Source organism: Gallinula chloropus (genome assembly GCF_964237585.1).
Source record: "Gallinula chloropus genome assembly, chromosome: 28".
Taxonomy (NCBI): domain Eukaryota; kingdom Metazoa; phylum Chordata; class Aves; order Gruiformes; family Rallidae; genus Gallinula; species Gallinula chloropus.
In genome coordinates, this window is record NC_140113.1 from 2,621,411 (window position 1) to 2,644,377 (window position 22,967).

A 22,967-nucleotide genomic window follows, 5' to 3' on the forward strand; every position below is an offset into this window, starting at 1 on the left:
AAGGAACACTCCCACCTCCCGGTAGCCTCCGCCACCGGGAACGGGAGGCAGTGCCCACCGCGGGGACGGGGAAAGGGGAGGATGCTGTGGACACGCGTGGGGAAACACGGGAGGGGGGGAACAGGCGTGTTTGGGACAGACAGGACGGCCGGGCCCTGGGGAGGGACAGTGGTGGGGAAGCCCGGGATGGGTGGGAGGTGTCAGCCCAGGGGATGGGTGGGGGGGTGCTGGAGATAGGCGCGTCCAGGGGTGGGGGCTGCCAGATGTGTGCACGGGGGCGTTGGGGTCAGCCAGATGTGCGGGGCGCAGGTGGGCACAGCTGCGCAGCCACGCCAGATGCGCGCTGGGTGCCGGGAATCACCTCGGTGCTGGGGAGGGGGGGGGAGGGGGGGTCACTCCGGTGCGGGGGGGGAGGGTGTGACGGCGGAGGTGGCGGTGGGGTCACCCCGGCGGGGGTTGGGCTTGCGGGCGCGGTGCGGTGCGGTGCCGCCGGCTGGGCTCCGCGCTCCCCCCGCCTGACCCCCCCACCCCAGCACCGGGAAGGGGGGGGTATGTCGGGGGGGGGGGGCGGTGCGGCTCGGTTCGGCGGGGGGGCGGGGCGGCGTTGACGTCACGCCGCGGCCCAGAGCGAGGCTGCCGGGAGCCGGCGGCCGAGGCGCCGCAGCCGCCCCGAGCGCACGCACCGCGCCCCGCTCCGCGCCCGGCCGCAGCCCCCGCGCCGCAGCGCACCGAGGCGGGCTGGGGCGGGCGGGCGCGACGCATCATGCTGGCCTGACCGCGGGGCGCGGGAGATCGATCCCCCGAGCGCGGAGTCTGAATTAATCCAGGCAGCCGGCGCGGGGGGGGGGGGGGGGGGTTGTGGGGTGGGGTGGGGGGGCGGCGGTGGAGGAGGAGGAGGAGGAGGAGGAGGAGGCGGCGGCGGAGGGGGGTGGGGGGGGTGGGGGAGGAAGGCAGCGAGAGAGCGGGCGAGGCAGCGGCAGAGCCCGGCGGCCACCATGGAGCTGGCGATGGAGAACCTGGGCAGCCTGCACGGCGTCCCGCACTCGCAGCCCGCCGAGCTGCTGAGCCCGGCGCACGGGCGGCAGGGCTCGCACCGCAACCTGGTGCCGCACGGCCGGCCCGCCATGGTCTCGGGCATGGCCTCCATCCTGGAGGGGGGAGACTACCGCGCCGAGCACAGCCTGGCCGCCCCGCTGCACCCCGCCATGAGCATGTCCTGTGAGTCGCCCTCCGGCATGAGCCTGAGCAGCACCTACACCACGCTGACCCCCCTGCAGCACCTGCCGCCCATCTCCACCGTCTCGGAGAAGTTCCACCACCCGCACCACCACCACCACCACCACCACCCGCACCAGCGCCTGGCCGGCAACGTGAGCGGCAGCTTCACCCTCATGCGCGACGAGCGGAGCCTGGCCTCCATGGGCAACCTCTACAGCCACTACCCCAAGGACATGCCGGCCATGGGGCAGCCCCTCTCGCCGCTGCCCAACGGGCTGGGCAGCCTGCACAACGCCCAGCAGCCGCTGGCCCCCTATGGCCCTGGGAGCCACTTGCCCAACGAGAAGATGCTCTCGCCCAACGGCTTCGACTCGCACGCCGCGATGCTGTCCCGGGGCGAGGAGCACCTGGCGCGGGGGCTGGCGGCTCCCAGCTCGGCCATGATGCCGCCGCTCAACGGGATGCACCCTCACGGCCACCCGCACGCCCAGCCCGGCGGTTCCCTCCTGGGCGAACGGGAGCGCCAGGCCTCGGCTACCGGCTCCCAGCCCGGCGGCTCCGGGCAGGTGGAGGAGATCAACACCAAGGAGGTGGCTCAGAGGATCACGGCCGAGCTGAAGCGCTACAGCATCCCGCAGGCGATCTTCGCGCAGAGGATCTTGTGCCGCTCCCAGGGGACCCTCTCGGACCTGCTGCGGAACCCCAAGCCCTGGAGTAAGCTCAAGTCGGGCCGGGAGACTTTCCGGAGGATGTGGAAATGGTTGCAGGAGCCGGAATTTCAGAGGATGTCGGCGCTCAGGCTGGCAGGTAGGGCACGACACGGTCTGATGCCACGGCCCCCCCGCCCCACTCCTGCGGGCGGGTGGGTGACGGGGTGCTGCGAACACGCGTGGGGACACCTCGCTCGTGGGGAGTCATCGCGGGTCGGGGCTGGGCCGGGTGTTACCGAGCTGATTTGAAGCCTCTCGAAGAAAAGGAAAGGAAATTGTATGTAAGGCGAATCCCCGGGCCCCGGGCCTGTCCCTGCCAGGGGAAATCGAGGGATCCCGGGTGGCGGGAACCGGGAGCTGCCCGGCGATCCCCACCGCTCCCCGCCGCCCGTTGGGCTGCCTCTAGCTCCGGCGGTGGTTTCCTGTCCAGTCCCGCCCGCCGAACCGGTCCCTTGTCCCCCCCGGGTGGACCCCGGAGAGCCGCTGACAGCTCCGGCCCACGGTCCCCGCCGCCTGTGGGTGCTGGCTGAGCCTCGGCCCCGGGGTCGCTCGTGAATCTCCCTTCGCGGTCCGGTTGACATCTCCGCTCGATTACCGGAGACGCGGTCGGGGGAAGATTCGGTCCGGCCTTCCGCTGCCCCATCGCTGCCCGCCGGGAGCCCGGCTGTGGGGCGGGGAGCCGGTGGGGAGAGGCGGGCAGCGCCGGGGCTGCGCTGCGCTCCCTCCGGGGCACCGGCTGCCCTCGGGGAGAAGGACACACACACCCCCACCCCCCCCCACACACACACACCCCGAGCCCCCCAGTTCTTGGTCTGGATGGGGGGGCAGGTTGCTGTCCCAAAGCATCGCGGGTGCGGAGCGCAGCGCGGAGGCAGCGCCGTTCTCCGCGGCCTCAGGCCGGCGCCGGGCCGAGGGTTTGCTGGAGAAACGCGGTTTATTTCTGCGCGGCCGCGCTGTGGCTGCGGGGAACGGGCGGGAGTCGCGGCTCCGCGTCCTTCCGCGCTGCGCGGAGCCGCCCCGGGAGGGGGTGGAAAGGGCTGAGGTCTGGTAGAGGGGTCAGCACCGAGAGGGGACGTGCCCGGACGGACCCGCCACCGCCGGCTTCCCGAAGCCGCTCCGGCCCTTCCTTCTACCGACTGCTCCGCTCCGGCCAGGGCTGGCCGTGGGGTAAAAACACGCGTATGTGACTCTAGATTATTTTCTTAAAAGAAATCCGAGCTCCCCTTGGGGCCGGGCAGAGTCCGGACCCCACGGGCGCTCGGCACGGCGAGGAACCCGCCGTTATTTATGGAGGAGAGCAGCGTTCATATGTATTTAGTGTAATTCAGTTGCTCTTTAATTAGGGCAGGGTAGTGGCATCTTTTAGTTCCAGTCGATGCCCTATTGAAAAGCAGTTAATAGAATGCAAATTGTTCCTGGCTTTACAAGGTTCTGGTAAATAAAGATTTAAACACTGCTGCGATCGGCCGTTTAATGCCCCCGTTGTTCGGGCTAATTGAGCAGCGGGTGGCTGTTTTCTGACTCGCCAAAATTTGAAATAATAACCATGATGGTGATGATAAAAATGCGGCCCCGACTGGGGGAGGCTCAGGGGGGTCCCTGCCCGCCGGCCCGACCCGGGGTCTGTGCCTGCTGCCATCTCTCCGCTCCTCCTGCTGTCTCGGAGGAGGTTTATTCTCCCTACAATGGTAATTATTCTCCCTACAATGCTGCTTGTTCTCCTTAAAATTATTTCTATTCTCCCTAAAATGTTTTTTATTCCCCAGCGCCGAGTTTCCCTCGGCCCCAGGGACGCCTTAGAGGCATTATTTAAGGGAATTAGCCCCCCATATTTCCTGGGGACAGGGTTTAATTCTTGTCTTTATGCGAAGACAGGAAAAAAAAACCCCACACCAACCCAACCACCTCGCCATGATTTCGCTCGCGTTGAGCTCCGAGTCGCCACTCGGGACCGGGCCGCGGCCACCCCACGCCGCCCTGACCGGCCCGTAACGGGGTATCTGCCGGTCTCCAGTCCCGAGGGGGGTGGGAAAGCCGCCCCGACCTCCCCGCGGCCTCCCCCGGCCCGGTCGCTTTGTTCCCGGCCCCGCTGCCGTCCCGCTTTCGTTTTGTTCCCCGCCGTTTCGGCCAGCCGGGGCTGTGCGTGGGGCAGGTGTGAGCCCCTCTGGCTCAGCCCCGGTTCGGTTGCCCCCAAAAGTGGGGTCTTATGAGAAGGGGTCGTGCTAGGGGGGGATCGTGTCCGGCATCCCCGATCAATGCAGGCGAATTCCCCTCAATCCGACCCACCCCGCGGCCGCCGGTCGTGCCTGCTCGTCCTTTCGGGCTGCTCCGGGCTGGGGGACCGGAGGGGCTCGCAGGGCTGCGACCACCCCGGGAGCAGGGAACGGATCCCTTCCCCGCCTGGGCAGTGACCGGCTGGTTCCTATCCCAGCGCAAGCATAAAACCCGAATGTTAAACGGGGGCACAGCCGGATGGAGGGCTGGTGCCGGTGCCGGTCCTGGTCCCGGTCCCGGTCCGAATCCCGCCCGGCTGCAGGAGCCCATCTGATGGATTAGTCCGAGTCAGTAAATCTCGGATCAATAAACACGCCGGGCCCCTATAAATAGCAATTGCCGTTTTTCTCTTTCCACTCCAGTTCCCCCTCCCGCCGCCCCATCCACAGATGAACCATTAATTATTCAGCCGGGACCCGGCCAGCTCCTCAGCCGGGGGGGCTGCACCTCCCTCCCGCCCCGAGCTCCCTCCGGCTCCTCTTCCCCCGCGGGGCTCCGCAAAATAGGGAGTGTCCCATGGGGAAACATCTGGGCAGCAGCTGGTGGTGCCCGTCCCGTCCCCTCCGGCCATCTATCTCCGCGACCCGCTGTCACGGCCGCAGCCACCCCCGCCCCTCCCGCTCCAGATGCAGCTCTACAAACTTCGTGATCCCCCCCACGAGGCCTGCGAGGGCCCGTGGGTGGCGAGGAGCTCCCACCATGGCGCCTTTAGGAGGTCCCTGCATGGCGGAGCGGGGCTCCAAGCCTCCCACCCGCGACCCCCCACCCGCAATCTTAGTCCCTCCGTGTCCTGGGGGCGAAAACGGCACCGGCTTCGTTCTCGAGGGATCACGTAGGATGCGGTTGCTTTCCTGCGATCCTATCCTCGCGTGTCCGCGGAGGGCAGTGGGTGTCTTCCCACCATGTGTGTCCCTGGGTGCCCTCCCACCATGCGTGTCTGTGGAGACCCCATCCTGTCGGACACCCCGCCGATGGAAAACCCCCTCCCCGCCACAGATTTATTCCGATACTCAGGACTAGGAAATCCGCTCGTGATTATCACTCCGGGTGGCGACAGCATCGTTGTGTCCCTTTCACGACACGGCGGCTCTCAGCCTTCACCCGTCCTTAACTCGAAGGAGCGCTCGGCTGATCCATCCCCCCCGTGTTTTTCCCCGCGTGTCTGTGCGGGAATTTCACCCTCTTGCGTGAAGCGTTTGGGCCGCGAGTGGGGTGAAGAGCCGGCTCCGGTGGGACGCCGCCGCTGCCCGCACCCCGCGGAGGCAGCGCGGTCCCGAGTGGACTGTCCGGCCCCTGGAATCGGCTCTTTCTGCCCCAAAGTGTTTCCCGTGACGCGGTGCCGGGGGACCGTGGTCGCAGTGCCCGTGGGAGGCGGCAGCCGGGAGAGACCCTCGGGCTGCGGCCGGGGCAGCGGTTCCGTTCGTTTTCTTCTTTCTTCTCCTTTTACATTTACTTTTTCCTTTCTCTCTCCCATCCTTCCTTTTATTTTTCGTTTAGCCTTTTCTCCCTTCGTTTTTCGTTCTCTTTTTTATTTTTCTTTGTAATGTAATTTTTTTTCCTTTCCTTTCCTTTCCTTTCCTTTCCTTTCCTTTCCTTTCCTTTCCTTTCCTTTCCTTTCCTTTCCTTTCCTTTCCTTTCCTTTCCTTTCCTTTCCTTTCCTTTCCTTTCCTTTCCTTTCCTTTCCTTTCCTTTCCTTTCCTTTCCTTTCCTTTCCTTTCCTTTCCTTTCCTTTCCTTTCCTTTCCTTTCCTTTCCTTTCTCTCCCCTTTCTCTCCCCTTTCTCTCCCCTTTCTCTTCCCTTTCCTCCCCGGGGTTTTCTCCATCGAACAAACCGCCGCCGCCGCACGAACCTTCGTTATTCCAAAAAAAACCCGACACCACCGCGAAGCAGCGAGTACGATCGCGGGACTCGGCCGAGGTAAATGCCCGAGAGCATTGGCAACGCCAGTAATTAACGCCGCTAATTAATACCACGAACTAAGACACGGTAGAACCAGGGACAAAATCGGGATGCGTGAAAACTCGGGAAATACATATCTAAAATATATATATTATAGATATAGGTTGGGCTTGTTGGTTTTGGTGGGTTTCTTTTCACGAGTTTTGTTTCAATTTCAGCATCTCTCAAACGATTTTGGCCCAACGACGGTTCCTCCCGGGCAGCGGCCACCGGGCACCGGGGTGGCTCCGGCCGCAGCTCCGAGCGACCCCGGCCCCGGCTCCGGCCGCAGCTCCGAGCGACCCCGGCCCCAGCCGCGGCTCCGGCCCGGGAGAGCGGCAGGAAATCGCGCCCAGTTTCGCTCCTTTCGATCCGCGCGTATCCGAGAAGGGGGGACGGGGAAACCGCGTCTCGGCTTCGGTTTGTAGGTTGGAGAGAGAATTATTTCCCCGTCGGAAAATAAGGAGCGAAGCGGGGGAGAAGGAGAGTTTGGGGCTGGGCAGCCCAGCGCCTCCCCACTCGGCACAGGAAAGAAAATCCCAAAAAAGAAAGCGAGAGAGGAGAGGAACCGATTAACCGGTTGGGGGGAAAAAATAGAAAAAAAAAGAAAGAAAAAAAAGTAAAAAAAAAGTTGAGGTTTTGTCTTAATATTTTCTTATTTTTTCCTTATTTTTTCCCTATTTTTTCCTTATTTTTTCCCCTTATTTTTTCTGAAATGATGGTTTTATTTTATTTTTTTCCAGCACATTAATAACAAGCAACTTTCTCCGCCGGCGCGGAGCTGCCCAAGCGGGGCCGCCCGTCGGGAGAAACCACCGCCGGCGCCGGCGGCTACGCGGAGGCGGTCACCGCACTCCCCGCACCGCCCCGCGCCGCGCCCCGCACCGCACCGCTCCGCCGCCCTTATCAGCGCGGCGGGGCCGCCTCGCTCCGCCCGCGGCTATTTTTTCTGTTTGCTCCTAATCTGCCCGTCAGAAAGGGCCAATAAACCTCCCGTGGGTTAAATATTAAATGGGGTTTTTCTTCCCCCCCCCCCCCCGCCCCCTAGGAGGAAATAACCTCCCCTCGCTGCGGGGCGGCAGCTCTGGGTACAACCCACCCGTGTCCGTGGGGTCCCGCTCCCCAATGTGTCGTCCCCCCCCCACCCCCGACCCACCCCGGGGTTCTGCTCATCCCCTGCCCAGGAGGGATCCACCGACCCTAAAGCAGAGCCAGCGCTGGGGGACAAACCCATGGCCTTTCTTGCCACCTTTTTTGGCTGCACGTTTTGGGCGGGTTTTTGTTGGTTTTGGGGGTTTTTTTGGGTTTTTTTCTTCTTGTTATTTTTCTTTTTCTGAGCATAAAACACGGGGGGGGTGGGGGGAGATTCCCCCCCCCCCCCCTTCATCCTGTCAATCGCCACTGAACCCATAAGGGAGAGATAACAGAGAAGAGAAAACTCTCGGAGTGACCTTTGAATCAATTTGAAAAACCTCATTTAACTGATAAGTCTTGAAAGGCCCAGAACTAATTTGAAAATACATCTATTAAAATCTCATTGCCGCTGCCTGGGAGCTGCTGGGAAGGGTGTGCGAGGCGACTTCCTGGGGTTTGGGAGGGGGGGAGCTGGGAGAGCAGGTTTAAGCCCTGGTCAACAAAGAGGTTGTAGAGCTGCTTGCAAAATGATGGGGCTTAAACCAGAAGAGAAAATAAGAATATTAAAAGAAAAATGGGTCTTTTCTGGCGGGGAAAGGGGAAATTTACAGCATTTCCCTGCCATAACCAGGCACAGAGTCTGGGATTGCAGACAGAATATTGGATTTTGTTGGGTTTGTTGGTTTTTTTTGTGTTGTTTTTTTTTTCCCCTCCAGAAAACAAATCCAATATTTTCTCATTCTGCTCAGATGCAGTTGCAGGGCCAGAGAGCCCACGCTGCTGGCAGACAGCAGCCGTGCCCCCCGAGAAGCTGCTGCAGGGAAGGCTCTGCCTTGTGCCCCCGTTGCCAAAAGCAGGGGGACAAACGTCCAACACAGAGGAAGGGGAGGGATGGTGAAGGCAGAAGACCAGAGGGAGGACCCAGGCATCTTTTTTCCTGCCCATATCCCAGTCTGTGTTGGGCACAGCAACTCCAGCATCACCAGTATGTAGAGGAACTAGAAATAGCCCCTTACCGAAACCTCCTGGGCACATGGGGCTCCCCATGCAAAGCCTTCCTGGGGCTCCCCATGTGAACCCTTTGCAGGGCTTGTGGCAGGCTGGTGGAGGCTGATGTGCAACACCAACAAAAGAAATAAAAGTGGAAAAATAACTTTAAACAAACCCTAAAAGCAAAACTCCACTGGAGCCTAGCTCGGGGAGGGGGGTGGGGGGGGGGACTGTAGCTATGCAGCTCAGTGGGGATTTGAAGAACCCCATGTACCACCTGCTCAAGACCTTGGGGTGCAGTTTTGCCTTAGGATGGGCTGTGTTTCCTATGGGAATTGCTGCCTCCCAGGCTGTGGCAGCAGCCAGACCCATCACCCCCCACTCCAGCCCAGCACCTCGTTGGCTGTTGGGGAAGAGTTTTCCCCCCTTGCTGCCTGATTCCTTGAGGTTTCTCAGAAAGGCTTGTGCAGAGGCAGCGTGGCACCCCATGTACTGCTGGAGGCATTAGGCAGCTTTGCACCCTACCCCCCTCCATCCATGCACCCACACGGCTCTGCCTCAGCTCCCTTGTTGGAGCTGAGCTGCCATGAGGAGCACAAATCCTACAGCTCAGCACTGAGCTGAGGCTGCCCCTGTGCTTTGATCAGCTCAGGATGTGTCCCACCAGTTCAGGGTGGGCTCTTGACCATCTCCCTCCACCCCATGCAGCATCACCAGTGGCACAGAGGGGCTGCAGTCAGCCCTTAGCTTTGAAAACTGGTCTAAAAGGGAAAATAGAGACAACAGTTTTCTCTTCCAGCCCACCACTCTGCAGCCAAAAGTGGGTGCTGGGTGGGTGCAACGGGAGCGATGCAGGGATGTGCTGGAGCAGCGAGGGGCTGGCGAGCAGAGGTTTGGGCAGCTGGGTGCATGTGTGACTGGCTCCATGCAGGACTTTGGCCATGGAGTGGCAAGGTTTTGCTGATTAAGCAGAAATTCAACACTCTCCTTAAGACTTTGAATGCTACAGAACATCTCCAGCGAGATTTAAACCAAGGCAGGGCTGGGCAGGCAAAACAGACGCTGGATTTTGAAAACATCCATGGGGGTTGCTAAAAAATAGCAAACCAAAAAGGCAACCTGGCTTCTGCAGTGTTGGAAGAAAGGACCAGGACATCTAATAATAAAGACCCAATATTAAAATCAAGACATATTTGCTGGAGGTGGTTAGGATTTTAAGAATGACCTTAATAACTCTACCTTAACCAATATATCCTGTTAGGGACATGCACCGTTGCTCTGAGTACTGGTGGTTTCTGCAGTGTGAGGTGGGGAGGTATGGGAATTATTTAAAAAGGATCCAGAGGGGCTCAAGGTGTTTCCTAGGTGAAGGTGAGGCACGGAGAAGGCAGTGCTTTGCTGGAGTGGGCAGCAGGACGTGCACCCACAGCAGGAATGCGAGCAGGGGTGGTGGGCTGAGGCAGGCAGTGAGGATGCTCACAGTCCCCAGTTCCATCCCGCTCTGGGTACCAACTTTCTGCCCCCTTGCTGGGGATTGGTGATGATCCTTCCCTTCACCTTCTCATCCCTGGGGGTTTTGCCTCCAAGCTCTGCACTGCAGGACACTGTTGCTGCAAGCACAGCCTGCCCTGGTTTCCTCCATGCTGGAGGATTCACTGTCACCATCAGCTGAGTCTTGGGAGCTGGGACAGCAGGATTTGCTGCCTGGCCTCTGACATGGGGAAAGACAGATGCCACCACAGCTACCCTGCACTGGATAATGTCCCCAATTGGGAGACCTTGACCCACCATCCCACCTCAATTCTCTATCTGTGATTATCCCTCTTCTTTTTCTGTTCCCAAGTCCAAGGTAATAGAAATCACCAAGCAGGAGTGAGCCCTCTGGGCTCCAGGAAACTTTGTCACCCCTGGCAGGCTCAGCTCTGCCCAGCTTGCCAGAAAATCCCCATGCAGGAGCCTGCTGGGGGAATAGCAGGGGCTGGTTGTGGGAAGGAGATCGCTGGGGCTGGCTGTCATCTCCTTGCTGGCAGAGCAGCGAGGAAAACCCCACCACCTTAACAAAAAGCCTTGTCTCCCCTCCTCTCCACCACACAAGCTGTGACTTGTCCATGGGTTGACGGGTTCAGCATCCCCAAATCCCTCCGTGCCTCAGTTTCCCCACAAGTGAGAGTGGGGAGGATGAGTGCACGAAGAGACCAATGCTGGGTTGTTAAAGCCCAGCAGCTCGGCGCTGCCACCTCAAAAGCCAAACCTTGAAGCTGGAAGATGAGCTTCCAGAGAGCGTCGTCCCTCTGAGGGACTCGAGCTACCCTGGGCTGATAAAGAGCAGGTAATGAGCAAACTCTCTCCATTAGGGATAAAATTGCAAATGCATTGGGAGCTGCTGACGGGCGATGGTATCAGGGGCTGACAGAGATATCAACGGCTCCGCTCTACCGCCGGCAAGGCAGCTCCCTCTTAGAGAGCATCAGAGACCCTGGCACTCGTTGCCTGTGGCAGGGACAGGGAGCACAGCAACATCCAGCATCCCATCCCTTGGAATTTATCCAGAGATCTGGCCCTAGTCTTTATTATTTCCCAGCTTCAGAGGGTCCCTGGCACCCCCCTCCCCTGAGATAAATTAGATGGGGCACGTGTCTCTGTTGGGTTTTGCTGTGGTTGCTCGGTGGGTGGACCAGCATCTGGCCCAGTTTGTCTCAAATGGGATGCTTGGGAAGATGATGGGGTTGATGCCGTGGTGGTTTGGCTTTCCAAAGCCCTGCTTGGATGGGGGGGGTCACCGGGGAGTGAGGGCTAAGAGGGAGGGTAGGACAGTGACACCGTGCTGCTGGGCTTCAGAATCACCCAGAAGGACTCAAGGCTTTAACAAGAGGCTCTGGAAATGGACCTGGGGATCAACACCCACCTTTAGTTCTCTTTTGGGGGGCCAAAATTCAGCATTTTGATGGTATTTCTTATGTGGAAGGCAGTGAACCCCTACCCTGACATTCCAAGGGGAGCTACAGTGGGGGGAGAGGCTTCTGTTGGACCTCCCCACAAAGCCACTGGCCCACCTGCCTGTACACACAGGTGGCCAGAATCGGGACTGGGCTTGATTTAGGGTGTTTAATTTGCTTTCAGTTGCGTGTTTGTGGTGAGGGGGGGTGTGTGTTTGCACGTGTGCCTGCGTTGCAGCTGGGTTCAGTGTGGGTGGGTCAGAAATGGGGAGAAAGGAGGCGAGTCTGGGTATTGTTGGATGCTTTATATGCCAAGAGGAACAAAAATAAAGAAGAAATCGAAAAATAAGTCATCCAAACCAGGGCACTTAATTCAAAATAATGCCCATTTCAAAAGCCAGCTTGCTTTTCCAGGAGAAAAATTGGAAGTCACTCCAATAAATCCCCAAATTCTTTATTTGCCTGGAATTTTGACACTGTGGTGAGGCAATTGCCCACGTGCCCACGGCCCCGCTCGCTGCACGAAGATGCTGCTTAATCCATAGAGGGATATCCATAGAGCTGGGATCTTCAACCCTGGGGTGGGGGTCATTACAGCACTGTCATCTCCCCTGGAAAAGGGACCTCAGGGGGACATTTGGTAATTCGGGGGGTGGGGGGGGCTCAGATGTTTCCCCCAACCTCCTGCCTGGGAGCTTTTTGGTGGGTTTTGGAGGGTTTCTACTTCCTTGGGATGATGATTTCATTCACCCATCACTCTGACGCCCAGCCTGGGTACCTGGGGGGTGTTGGCAGTGGCAGGCACCTCTGACAGCCTCACTGCCACCTGACAGAGGACACCCCCCTCACCTTGGCTGCCTCCAGGAGAAAAAGAGACAGGAAGGGGACGGGAATGCAGGGAAAACAAAGGGGCTGTTGGGCGTTGGGCTCGGATACAGCTGTGGCACTCGGCTGGGATCCTCTCTCCTCCTCTCTTTTCTCTTTCTTCTTACTTTATTTATTTTTCCCTTTTATTTCACTCTCTTTATCTTCCTTTTCATTTTATATTTTCATTTTTTTTCTTTTTCATCTTCCTTCTTCCCCCCTTCCTTCCCCCCCGCTCCCCTTTTTGACCCCCCCCAACAGCCCCTTTCCCAGCCAGCAACGAAACCTGGTGGAGAGAAACCATTCCCTTTAACCAACCATCCCAGCCATGCTGGAACCTTGCCCACCTTCAGAGAGAAGTCCTGGGGACAGGTAGCTCCCTCCTAGGGAACAACCCTGGGAATAACGCAGCTCTCTAGAGATGAATCCCCCCCTCCCCACAGCCCCTTCCCCCTCCCCGTGAGCTCCCCGCCGGTCACGTAGCCATCAAACTGATGTGCCAGCAATATCCAACACGCAGTTAAAGCCACTCGTGGGAGTTTCAATAAAATCGACCGGGCAGGATCAATGCGCTGCACCGGCCCCATCCCTCCATACGGTGGGGGAGGAGGGAGGGAGGGAGGGAGGGAGGGAGGGAGGGAAGGAGGGGGGCAGGAAAACTACCCAGGGCTGTGAAATGGGGGTGGTGGAAGGGAGGGCGGGGGTGGAAGCTGATTATAAACCCATCCCATCCTTGCCGTGATTAATTGCCGCGTTACCAGAAGGAACAGCTCGGTGTGGGGGGGTCATTTTTAAAGGGGGGAGGGGGTTCCTCTGCCTCTTTTCCCGGGGGAGATTCCCTCCCTCCCGGCAGGATGGGGTCGAGGGGTGCCGGGAGCAGGAGCCGGGGGCAGCGGCGGTGGTTCAGCTGGGGGGTGTGTCGTGTGCGTGTGTCGTGTCTCCTTCCCCCCCCACACCCCCAGCAGTGATTTGGGGGATGCGAAGGGCCCTCCCCAGCCGCTCGGTACCCTTCCCGGCTGCTTTCCCAGCCCCCGCCAGCCGGGATCGCTGGTGTCCCGGTGCTGGGAGCTTGTTACAGAGCATCTCCCGGACACCCAGCAGGTCCGGGCTCCTGGCCCTAGGCAGCTCATCCCCCCCCATCCCACGGCAGCAGCTCCCGTGTCCTCTCCGCTCCCGGCGCTCGGCGGTCCCGGCCCCCGCCCTGCCCTCCCGGGAGCTGCTGGGCTGGAATGAAAACATCATCCGTCGTTACGGCGGGAGCGCGTAATCCCTGGCAGATCAGTGCAATTACTGCGGAAATACCTTGGGAGCGGCACTAATAACGCCGGAGCGGTGGATTACGAGTCACTGGCTTAGCGCTGGCCCCGGCCCTGCCCGCCCCACGCGTGGAGGGGGACGGGACGGGACGGGACGGGACGGGCGGTACCACACCGCGGAGCGGGGGGGGGCCAGCAGGTCCCCGGGAGGGGTGTGAGGGGTTTGTGTGGCCGTGTCCAGGGGGGCGATACGGAGGGGATGATGTTCCGTGGCGCGGTGATGGAGCAGCCGTGGGGCAGGTAGAGGTTCGTGGGCATGGAAGTGCCATTCCTTGGGCTGCCCTTCCCCGTCCTCCCCCCCGGACGCGGGTGGATCGCCCCAGCCCGTGTGCGCGGGGCGACTGGAAGGGCCCGTGGCTGCGGGCGGGATGGGAATGACCCATCTCCCCGTGGCGGGGGGGGCGGCCACGACGCGCCATTGGGCAGCGGCGGGGGGGGGGGGCGGGGCGAGCTGTACTAGAGCCACCTCCCCCCAGGGGGGAAATGAGCCCATCCGTCCGCGGGGAGGCGCCAGCGCGGCGGGGACGGTCCATCGTGGCTACGGGGGGGGGGAAGGGGGGGGGGGGGACTAAACCATTCCCCGCCGTGCGGGCGGCACCGGGCGGGACCAGCGCTCCAAAATGGCGGCGGGGGGGGGGCGAGGGGGAGGGTGTCTCGGTGGTCGTGAGGCCGGGACACCCTCAGAGCTCAGCCCAGGGGCTAAGCCGAGGGCCAGGGGTGCCGGGGGCCTGGCGTCACCTCAGGGCTGAGCCCGCCTGATGCGGGGAGCTCCCCCCGGGGGGAACAGGCAGGACCCCCTGAGGGGGCACCCCCGGCTCCCCCTGAGCAGCAGACTGCAGCGCCAGGCCCCGCCGTGCTGTGTAGTGACCTGCCAGGGCCTGTGCTGGAGGCTGCTGCTCCCTCACTCCTTGTGGTGCCGTGCTGGAGCCGAGGGATAGCCCGAGAGCGGCTGGTATCCCTGCTCAGACCTTCCTGCCGGCTTTTGGGGGGGGGTCCCCAAACCCTGGTGAAGCAAACCCAGCATCCCCCAGTCTGGAGGATGTCCAGATCTCCCTGTTTGTTCCCAGCACCACAGAGCAAGAGAGTCAGTGACCATCCAAGAACTGGCTTGGCCAAACCCTGAGGGAGCTTGCTATCTCGCACCCGATAAATCTACCTGAGACCAGATGTAATAAGGAAATGCAGGAAACTGTCATTTTTCTCCCCCTACTGTTTTTTTCCCCCTCTCTCCAGCGAATGATCTTTGGCCGGTAATGGCTCTGGGCCTGCTCTGAACACCATCTTTCCACTGAGAGCGGCTCGGGAACAAGGCGTGCTCGGCTGAAACACGCTTCATCGATTGTTGAGTTTGTTTATTGCCCCTGCCCAGGGAGCCAGGAGGCAGGAGGAGCCCGACAGGAACCGGCTGGGGAGAGTCACTTAGCCCGTGCTGCTGCCAAAGGGAGATCCTTGCTGCTCCTTTCCTGAGCAAAGGAGGGAGGACAGAGGTGGACAGTGCAGGACCCACAGCCGTGCGGGTTACAGGGATGTCACTTGTGCCAGCCTGCTGGGCGAGGCTCCCTGTCAGCCCTGACTTGGTTCCTCCTCTCACTGTGGCACAAATCAAACCCCAGGCTCCCTCTTTGCCCCCTGGATTCCCACACCAAAGCTGAAGCACGAGCAGGTGTCCCTGACTCCAAGGAAAACTTCCATGGGTTGGAGGGTTTCCAAGTGGCCCCCAACCATATCCCCACGTCCTCCCCCTCTCCCAGAAGGCGATGACCTTCCTCTGCTGCTGCTGCCATCCCTCGCGGCGCTGCCGGCTTCTGCCTGCTGTGCTGCCTGACTCCAGCACTTCATTAGCACCAATTTGCTCTCGTCACACTAAGTGGCGATGACTGGGGAAAAGAGTTAAGGAGAACAGAACAGCCAGGAGGGCTCCCAGGGCATCTCTGCCCAGCCCTGCCTCACACCAGGCAGCTGGTGTGATCCTGGGCTGTGCTGGCAGCATGAGCACTGAGCAGCTCGTGACAGCAGTGAGCTGTACAGGGACAAGAAGAAGCGGCCGACCCTGGTCAAAAATGAAGGGGAGAAAAGGGAGAAATGGAGGAAGAGGCTTTGCCAGCAGATGTGGTGGCAGTTTGCCCAGGTGCTGGGGAAAGCAGAGCAGGGCACCAGGTCTCCCTGTAAGAAGATCTCCTGAAAAGGGAGTGGAAAATCAAACCTCTGGAGAAAGGGAATGCTTTCAACAGCAAATCCCCGTTTTTAAGTAATCTGAAACTGTTTATTTCTGTGTCTGTGAGAGGGTCTGATGCAGCCCAGGGCTGTCTCAGCGAGAGCAGCTTATCTGGAAAGGACAAGAATAGAAGTAGGGCAAACGTGTAGGGATGGAGCCAAACACATCTGCAGCCACCACAGCTTCTTTGTGTCCCTTCAGCTGCCTTCAGCCCAAACCCCTCTGCTTCAGAGCTGGGAAAGCCAGAAAAGCCATGCCATGAAAAACCAGATGAAGCTTGGGAAGTGCAGGAGAGGCCAAAGGGGGTGTCCTGTGGGGCTGGTGTCGATGTTCTGCTGCACGTTTTAGTGGCTCTGCTGGTCTCCAGCCTCTGCCAGTCCCCACTAAACCCCCTGGGGAGAAAACATCATCACCCAAGCTGAGGACCCAGGACTTGTGCTTTCATTTCCAGTCTGTTCTCCCTGCCTGCCTACCTGGGCTGCTCTGGAAGCCCCTGGGCTGTTGGGGAAGGGGCTGGGGATGTCAGGAAGCCCCTGGGCTGTTGGAGAAGGGGCGGGGGATGTCAGGAAGCCCCGGGGCTGTTGGGGAAGGGGCTGGGGGTGTCAGGAAGCCCCTGGGCTGTTGGGGAAGGGGCTGGGGGTGTCAGTGCAGGCAGCTGGGGATGCCTCACAGCCCCACACAGCTTGGCCAGAGCTGCTTGCTGGAAGGAGTCACCAAAACCCTTCACACAGGACGAAGGAGCACCCAGCACGGCGGAGGCTGGCGCTTTGTCTCATCTCATCTCCTCATTTGCAGCATTCAGAGGAAGATCTAATTTGCTGGGCTGGGGGAAGCAGCTCACCCAGCAGCGGGTGGGCTGAATACCAATGACCAGGGGCTCTCCCTGGGCTTTGGTTCTCATCCTCCAGCAGCTCCCAGGGATGCCTGCAGGGAAGCCTGTCCCCACCAAGGCAGGGACACGTGGCACAGGGACACCCACAAGGCCCAGAGCTCTGTCACTCCAACCCAGAAGGACTGTGAAGGCTGCAGCTCCTCACCACATCCCTCAGGCTCTGGCTGGCCTCTGGCACATGGTTTTCTGAAACCATCAGGTTTCTAGAAGTTTCTGGTTCTTACTGTGGCATCGCTCAGAGCTGTTGGATGCTGCAGGACCACAGTGGTCAAAATCCCCACAGGTTTTGGAGCCCAGAAGCTTGGGGTTCATTATCATGTGCTGCTGAAGTTTGGGGGGTCACAGGGTGGCAGCCTTGCAGGGTGGGTGGTGAGGGGTGGGCTCTGCTCCGGCGGTTGTGTGGTTGGCACTGCATCCCCTTGGCCTGGGTGTTTATTGGGGTTTTTGGGATCAAATGGGGTTTCAGGGAAAAAAAAAACCCAAAACAAAACAGGGAAAGTTGGGGTTTAGGTTTTGAGCACTCCTTCTCCCTGCCTTGTACACTGCTGGCTCTGCTGTCAGCACAGTCTTCCCAACTAGAGAACCCCCAGATTTCTCCTGGAGAAGAGTATTTGTCATGGATTTGCTTGGGTGCTTTTGGTGGAGTCAGACAAACCTCTGGCAGTTACTGAGCTGCTCCAGCTCTGAGCATCCTGGCTGGCCCAGGGCTGATGGATTCCTGTTTTGCAGATTTGCTCCAGCTTCTGCTCCAGCTTTTGGGTAGCAGATGCCACAAGGTTAATTCAGCTCGGGGTCTGACACCACCACTCTGCTCTGGGAGGCACTGTGCTCATCCCACTTTGCCCAGAGCTGCAGCTCCCAAACCTTCCAGAACATCTGGACCAGCAGCAGCCATCGCACAAGGCTGAGTGAGCTCTCTCTGCTCCTTCAAGGAGAGGGGGAAACTGAGGCAGACTCATCTCACAGGCATGGAGAGAAGCCAGCTTTGCTCAGGGCCATTTCACACTGGTGCCCACCAGTAACAGAGCCCATCCCACCTCTCCACCGAAGAAATCTGTCCCAACCTGGCTCACCACACCCAGGCACCCCCTCTTCATCCCTTTCTCCACCTCCCTTTGAGCCCCTAAATGCTCCTCGCTCCCCTGGAACCGCTGCGAGCCTATTTGACTGGGAGAAAAAGAGAAAAACTACTGGGTTTGGGCTTTGGTTTTCTTTTCCTTTCCCCTAACCTCGCTTACAGCCAGCATGCTGGCTCTGAAAGCCCCTGGCTGTCTTTTGTGATTTCAACAAATCACCAGCACTTAAGCAAAGTGGGCAGAAAATTACAGGTTGTATTGCAAGTGAATGGAGAGGGAAAGCACGCTGGGGCTGAGAAAACAGAGGTTTGCGGGTATAATAGAGAAACCAGTGTCTGGCAGGCTGCGGAAGCCTGCAAAGCCATCAGGTATTAGTTAAATGCTTCTCGGAGTTCACGCTGGGAGGCATAATCGCAGCTTCTGAACAGCAGCCATTTGATTGTCTCTATTATGTCCCTTTAGAAATGATTTGGGAGATATTTTGCTTTGAGCTGTCAAGGTTAAGTCAAGGAAAACACCAGCTCCCTCTGACATCAATCTCTGGGGAGGCTGAAACCCTCTGCAGAAATCCTCCTGGGGGGAACGGGCGGGATGCCTCTGCTTTTTCAGAGCTCTTCCCTCCTCCTTTTCCTCCCAAGGTTCCTCCTTGCCTTTTCTCCGTGTGTTTTTCCCCAGCCAGGTCAGGTCCCTTAGGGCTGCTGCCCAGGAGGAAGGGGATCCCGACTGTCCCACCCAGTCCCACTGTGCCTGGCATCCCCTCCTGGTCACCCTGTTCTCAGCCCAGCCTGGTGGAGCTGTGGAGATGTCAGAGGTGCAGGTGGGAGCTGGGGAGAGATGGAGAGAGGAGAGAAAACCCCTCTATTATGGGGGAGCCCAACCCTTACCTGTCATTGGAGTGATTCCCCCTTCCATGGGGGATCCAGGCCTGGAGGTTGGTGTCCCTGCCTGTGGCAGGGGGTTGGAGCTCTGTGATCCTTGGGGTCCCTTCCAACCCAGACCAGGCTAGGATTCTATGATTCTATGACCCTGTTCCTGGTACCTCCTGGGTGTCCTGAGCCCCAGGAGGAGAAGAGAGCAGGACAAGCCAGGGGAATAAACCCCCTGCTTTGGGCATTTGCTGGGGAGATAACGCTGAAGCAGGAGTGGAAGCGCCCTGAAGCACATCCCCATGGACTGTGGCCAGGCCCAGAGACCCTGGAGGGACGTGCCTGAAAACAGGCACCAAACCCAGGATGCCTCATTTGGAGCTTGGAACTCAGGGAAAAGGGATATTTTTTTGAGGCACAGAGAAAAAAAAAACCCTCCCCCTGTACTGACCTGGGTGGGGGTCAGAGCTGTGCCCCTGGCTGCCCCCCATCCCTGGCTCCCCCCACCTGTGGGGACACAGGGATGGGCAGTGTCACCCTGCCTGGGGAAGCAGTGCCAGGGGATGTGGAATAGGAGAAGGATCCTGTGCTGGGGTGGTGGTGGTGGTGAGGGGGGGGGGGGTTGATGGCCGCCATAAATAGATCTGACCAGCGTCACTATCGATCCCTGTTGTGTGGAGCTGTAATTAGATTGAACTGGGGAAGGGGGGTGTTGGGCTGTGTCAGCAGAAAGAAGGAATTAATAAATAAACAAACGAGCACAGGAAATGGGGGCTGCAGCCACCACCGGTGTCACGGGCCAAAACCAACAGGGGGATGAAGGGGGTGAGGAGCAGGGGGGGGTCACCTCTGGCCAAGCAATCCTCTTGCTTTAACTGCTGGATCCCAGCTTTCCCACCAGGAATGGGTAGTGTTTGCCTCGGAGCTTGGAGTTATTAATGGGTGGCTGGTTGCTAATAATTACTCCTCCAAATTGAATGGGGGTGGGGGGGATGGGGATTGAAGAGCTGAAGTGCTGGGGCTCAGGTGCCCCATCCAGCCCCACTGGTGGGGATGGGTGCCCAGCAGGCAGGAGAAGAAGAGGACAGCCTGGATGGCAGTGGCTTTGGGGCAGCACATCACCCGGCGTGTCCCGTGGCGTTAGATGTGTGTGTGCACACCCCCTGCACACCTCTGTGTGCACCTGCTCTGTGTGTAGTAGAGATCTACAGTGTGAACACAACCCGTGCAGAGCAAAACCTGGGCTCACGGGGAGTGTGTGAGGTGTCACCATCAACGTGAGGTCCCACCCGTGCCAGTGTCACGGGGGTGGAGGGGTGGGGGGGGGCTGGAGGAAAGCATGCTGGGGGGATGCTGGGAGGGTGGGTGGGTGGGTGAGGGGGGTCTCTGGATGTTCTGCCTTGGGATGTGTGTGTGTTGGGGGGGACTTTTCTGTTTGTTGTTTGGTTTGGGGGGAGTTTGGGGTGAGTTTGGGGTGGGTCTCTTTAATTCATGTCTGGAAAAAAAACAAGTCAAATTTTCTATAAAGGCTGTTTTTTTGTTCTTTTTGCAAGCATCTGATGGTCATAGGGTAGGTTTCCACTATACCATTCTCTGCTGGCTGTTTGAGTAAGGTACCCCTGGGACAGGGACCCCTGGTACCACCAGAGCTCAGACTGTCCCTTGTCCCTAAGGACAGTGGTTTGCACCCAAACCTGCCTGGGGGGTGGGGAGAAGGGGAGGGAAAGGCTCTCCACTAACTGTCTTTACCAGGGACAGATTATTTTGACTGCTTGTGGTTGGTTGTGCCAAGCCTGGTGCTTCCCATCCCCAATGGCTCCCACCACCCACGTGGGGATGGGACAAGGACCCAGCCCAGCAACCAGGAAAACAGGGTTACATTTGTTGGATAAAAACAACACTGAGCTGTAGATTTCCCCAGCTTGGGGTGGAAGGGGTGGATATCATCCTTCTCCCTCAGTTCAAGGTGATGTCAAGAGGACTCGTAGGGCAGGGCAGCTGAAGAAGAACCAGAGGAAGACCTTGCTTGTTCTCTAGTGAGGAAGAAGTGCCTTCAAACACCTTCCTGTTACTCCTAGGTTACACAGCTGCCTATTCCTTTACTCAGCCTGGCCGTGGAGGTGTGTCTGTGTAGCAGGCAGGTGCTTAGCCTGAGAGGCATACCCGTCCCATGGACCCAAGATGCCATCCCATTGCTGCAGCAGTGGCTTTCAGCCTCGGCCTCTGGCCCCTCCAAGGTCTCTGCACCAGGTTGAAGAGGCTCCTGGAAGTGTCTGAGTTGAAATCTGTCATCCAGCAATGTGTCAGCAGCGAATGTCTTGAAGGACCTGTGCCCTCCCTGCGACATCCTTTGGAGAGTCTGAACCAAGGAACCCCAGAGCCCAAAAGGCTGAGAACTGCTGCTGTTTGGGGCCAGGGTGTAGCTTTCCTTGGAAAGTCTTTAGCCCACAGTTTCCTGACTCATTTTGGAGTTTTCCAGGAGGAAACAGTGTGTCCCCAGCCTTGGAGGGTCAGGTCTTTGCCCTGTCTTGCCCATTTTGCATCCCCATAGTGCACAGACATGTCTGGCCAAGGCCAGACCCAGCAAAGTCCCTGAGCATCCTGATCCTCAGCAGCTTCGAGGTTGTCCCTGCTTTGAGCAGGGGCTGGACCAGACACCTCCACCAACCTGTTATTCTGTAATTTTATAGAGAAATTCCAGAGCAAAGGGCTCCTTTTCTCACCCTTCCCACCACCAGCACACTTACTATTCCTGCAGCTAAAACTCCTCTATTTACCAGAAGGTGCAAACTCCCTCCCATCCCTCCCTTCACGAAGTGTGGGGGTGTCAGGGGGCTTTTCTGGCTCTCAGCAGCCCATCCTTGTGCGACAGCAGCTCTGCCCTGACCTACCACTCAAGCCAAATCTCTAAGGGAAGCTTTTCATTTGGGGCTGGCTCAACCTGAAAGGATCCAGTAGCAAAGGCACGTAGGGGAGACAATGTCTTGAAGCTTCAGGTGGCTCAGGCTGCTCTCCAGCCTCTGGAGTCAGGAAGATCCCTTCCCAGAGTAGTTTGAGCCACAAGTGGTCCTTGCAGGCTGTCTGCCATGGGATGTGGTGGCTGCAGACTGGCCTTTTCACAGTGTCCCTGTCTCTGGCTCTTCCCTATGTCTCCAAAGTGGCAGCTGGATGTGATGGCCAAGAGACAAGGGTTCCCTGAGTCCTGCAGTGAGATCCATGGAGGTGATGAGGTAAGGGAAGCCCCACCAGAGTGCAGCAAGGGAGAGAGGCTGATGGATGTCCCCCCAAAAAAATTTAGGGATGAAGCAGGTCCCAACAGCCAGGCTGTGGGAGCAGCATCAGCCCAGGGGTTTCCTTGGGCCCAGGGTCAGTTGAAGATGTAGAGACTTGGGCTTCACCCAGGCTTTTCTCATACTGATGTCGTTAAAGGGTCTCATCCCATCTCAGCAGATGCTTGGGAAGCGCAGGGAGGAAGAGGAGGGAGTGGTGGGCAACAAGCCAGCAGGTTTACTAGAGGGAAGGGCCTGGTTTTTTTTTGGGAGGCAGCCAGGCAACCTGCAAGTGGGCCAGGGTGGTAAGCACCAGTTAATGGCCCTGTTCTCTCTTTTGAACGTCTAGCCTGCAAACGCAAAGAGCAGGAGCAGCAGAAGGACAGGAGCCTGCAGCCCAAGAAGCAGCGGCTGGTCTTCACGGACCTCCAGCGCCGCACCCTGATTGCCATCTTCAAGGAGAACAAGCGCCCATCCAAGGAGATGCAGATGACCATCTCACAGCAGCTGGGCTTGGAGCTCAACACCGTCAGCAACTTCTTCATGAATGCTCGCCGGCGGTGTATGAACCGCTGGCAGGAGGAGCCAGGCACCAACCCCGGAGTCCCCTCTTCTTCTACAAGCACTTTCTCCAAAGCATGATGTCCCCAGCCCTCCCTGCCCCATCCCGGACATCCTCCTCATGACAAAGCCAACCCCAGACTCACACTCATGCCCCGAGCTGACTGGGGTGGGTGCTTTTGGATGCTGCGGGTCCATCAGCCTCCCAAACCCTCGGTTGGGCATCACCCCTAGACGTGAGCCTCGTACCACATCCTGCTGCCACATCCTCCCAGCTCCTGGAGCAGGAGAAGGGTTTGCAACCAGGTCAGCTCTGTCCCCAGGAGGGCTCGGAGGAAACCCCTGTGGAGTGAGGGATGATGTGGGATGGAGGGAAAGGGTGAGGTGCTGTTTGGAAGCATCCCTGGTCCTTGAAGACCACAGAACCTTGTCTTCACATGCCCACCAGGGTCTTTATGGGAGAGGGGCACCCCTGATTCTTCCACCAACCTCAGTCTCTGCCACAGACACCCTTACAACTCACACAGTGGAGGAGTAAAGGTGGGGGAGGTACAAGAGGTGGAGTCACAGGATTAGGCTCTGGCAGAACCCCACTGAACCAGAGCCAAACTCCTGTGGTCCAAGGTGGGGATGAGCAGGGAAAATGCTCCCTGTGTGCCTGGAAGGTGACCCCATGCTCCTGCCAGGCCTCTGGCTGCTGAAGCTTTT

At 59.0% G+C, this 22,967-nt stretch overlaps 1 protein-coding gene across 1 annotated transcript; it reads left to right on the forward strand.

Moving 5' to 3' along the window:
* Nucleotides 1–995: 995 nt before the first annotated feature.
* On the forward strand, nt 996–22,340 carry ONECUT3 (one cut homeobox 3; the record flags this gene model as incomplete). Its single annotated transcript, XM_084276186.1, has 2 exons — nt 996–2,025; nt 22,048–22,340. The coding sequence occupies 2 exons, from the start codon at nt 996–998 to the stop codon at nt 22,338–22,340; spliced, it is 1,323 nt and encodes a 440-aa protein (XP_084132312.1).
* Between the last annotated feature and the right edge of the window lie 627 nt (nt 22,341–22,967).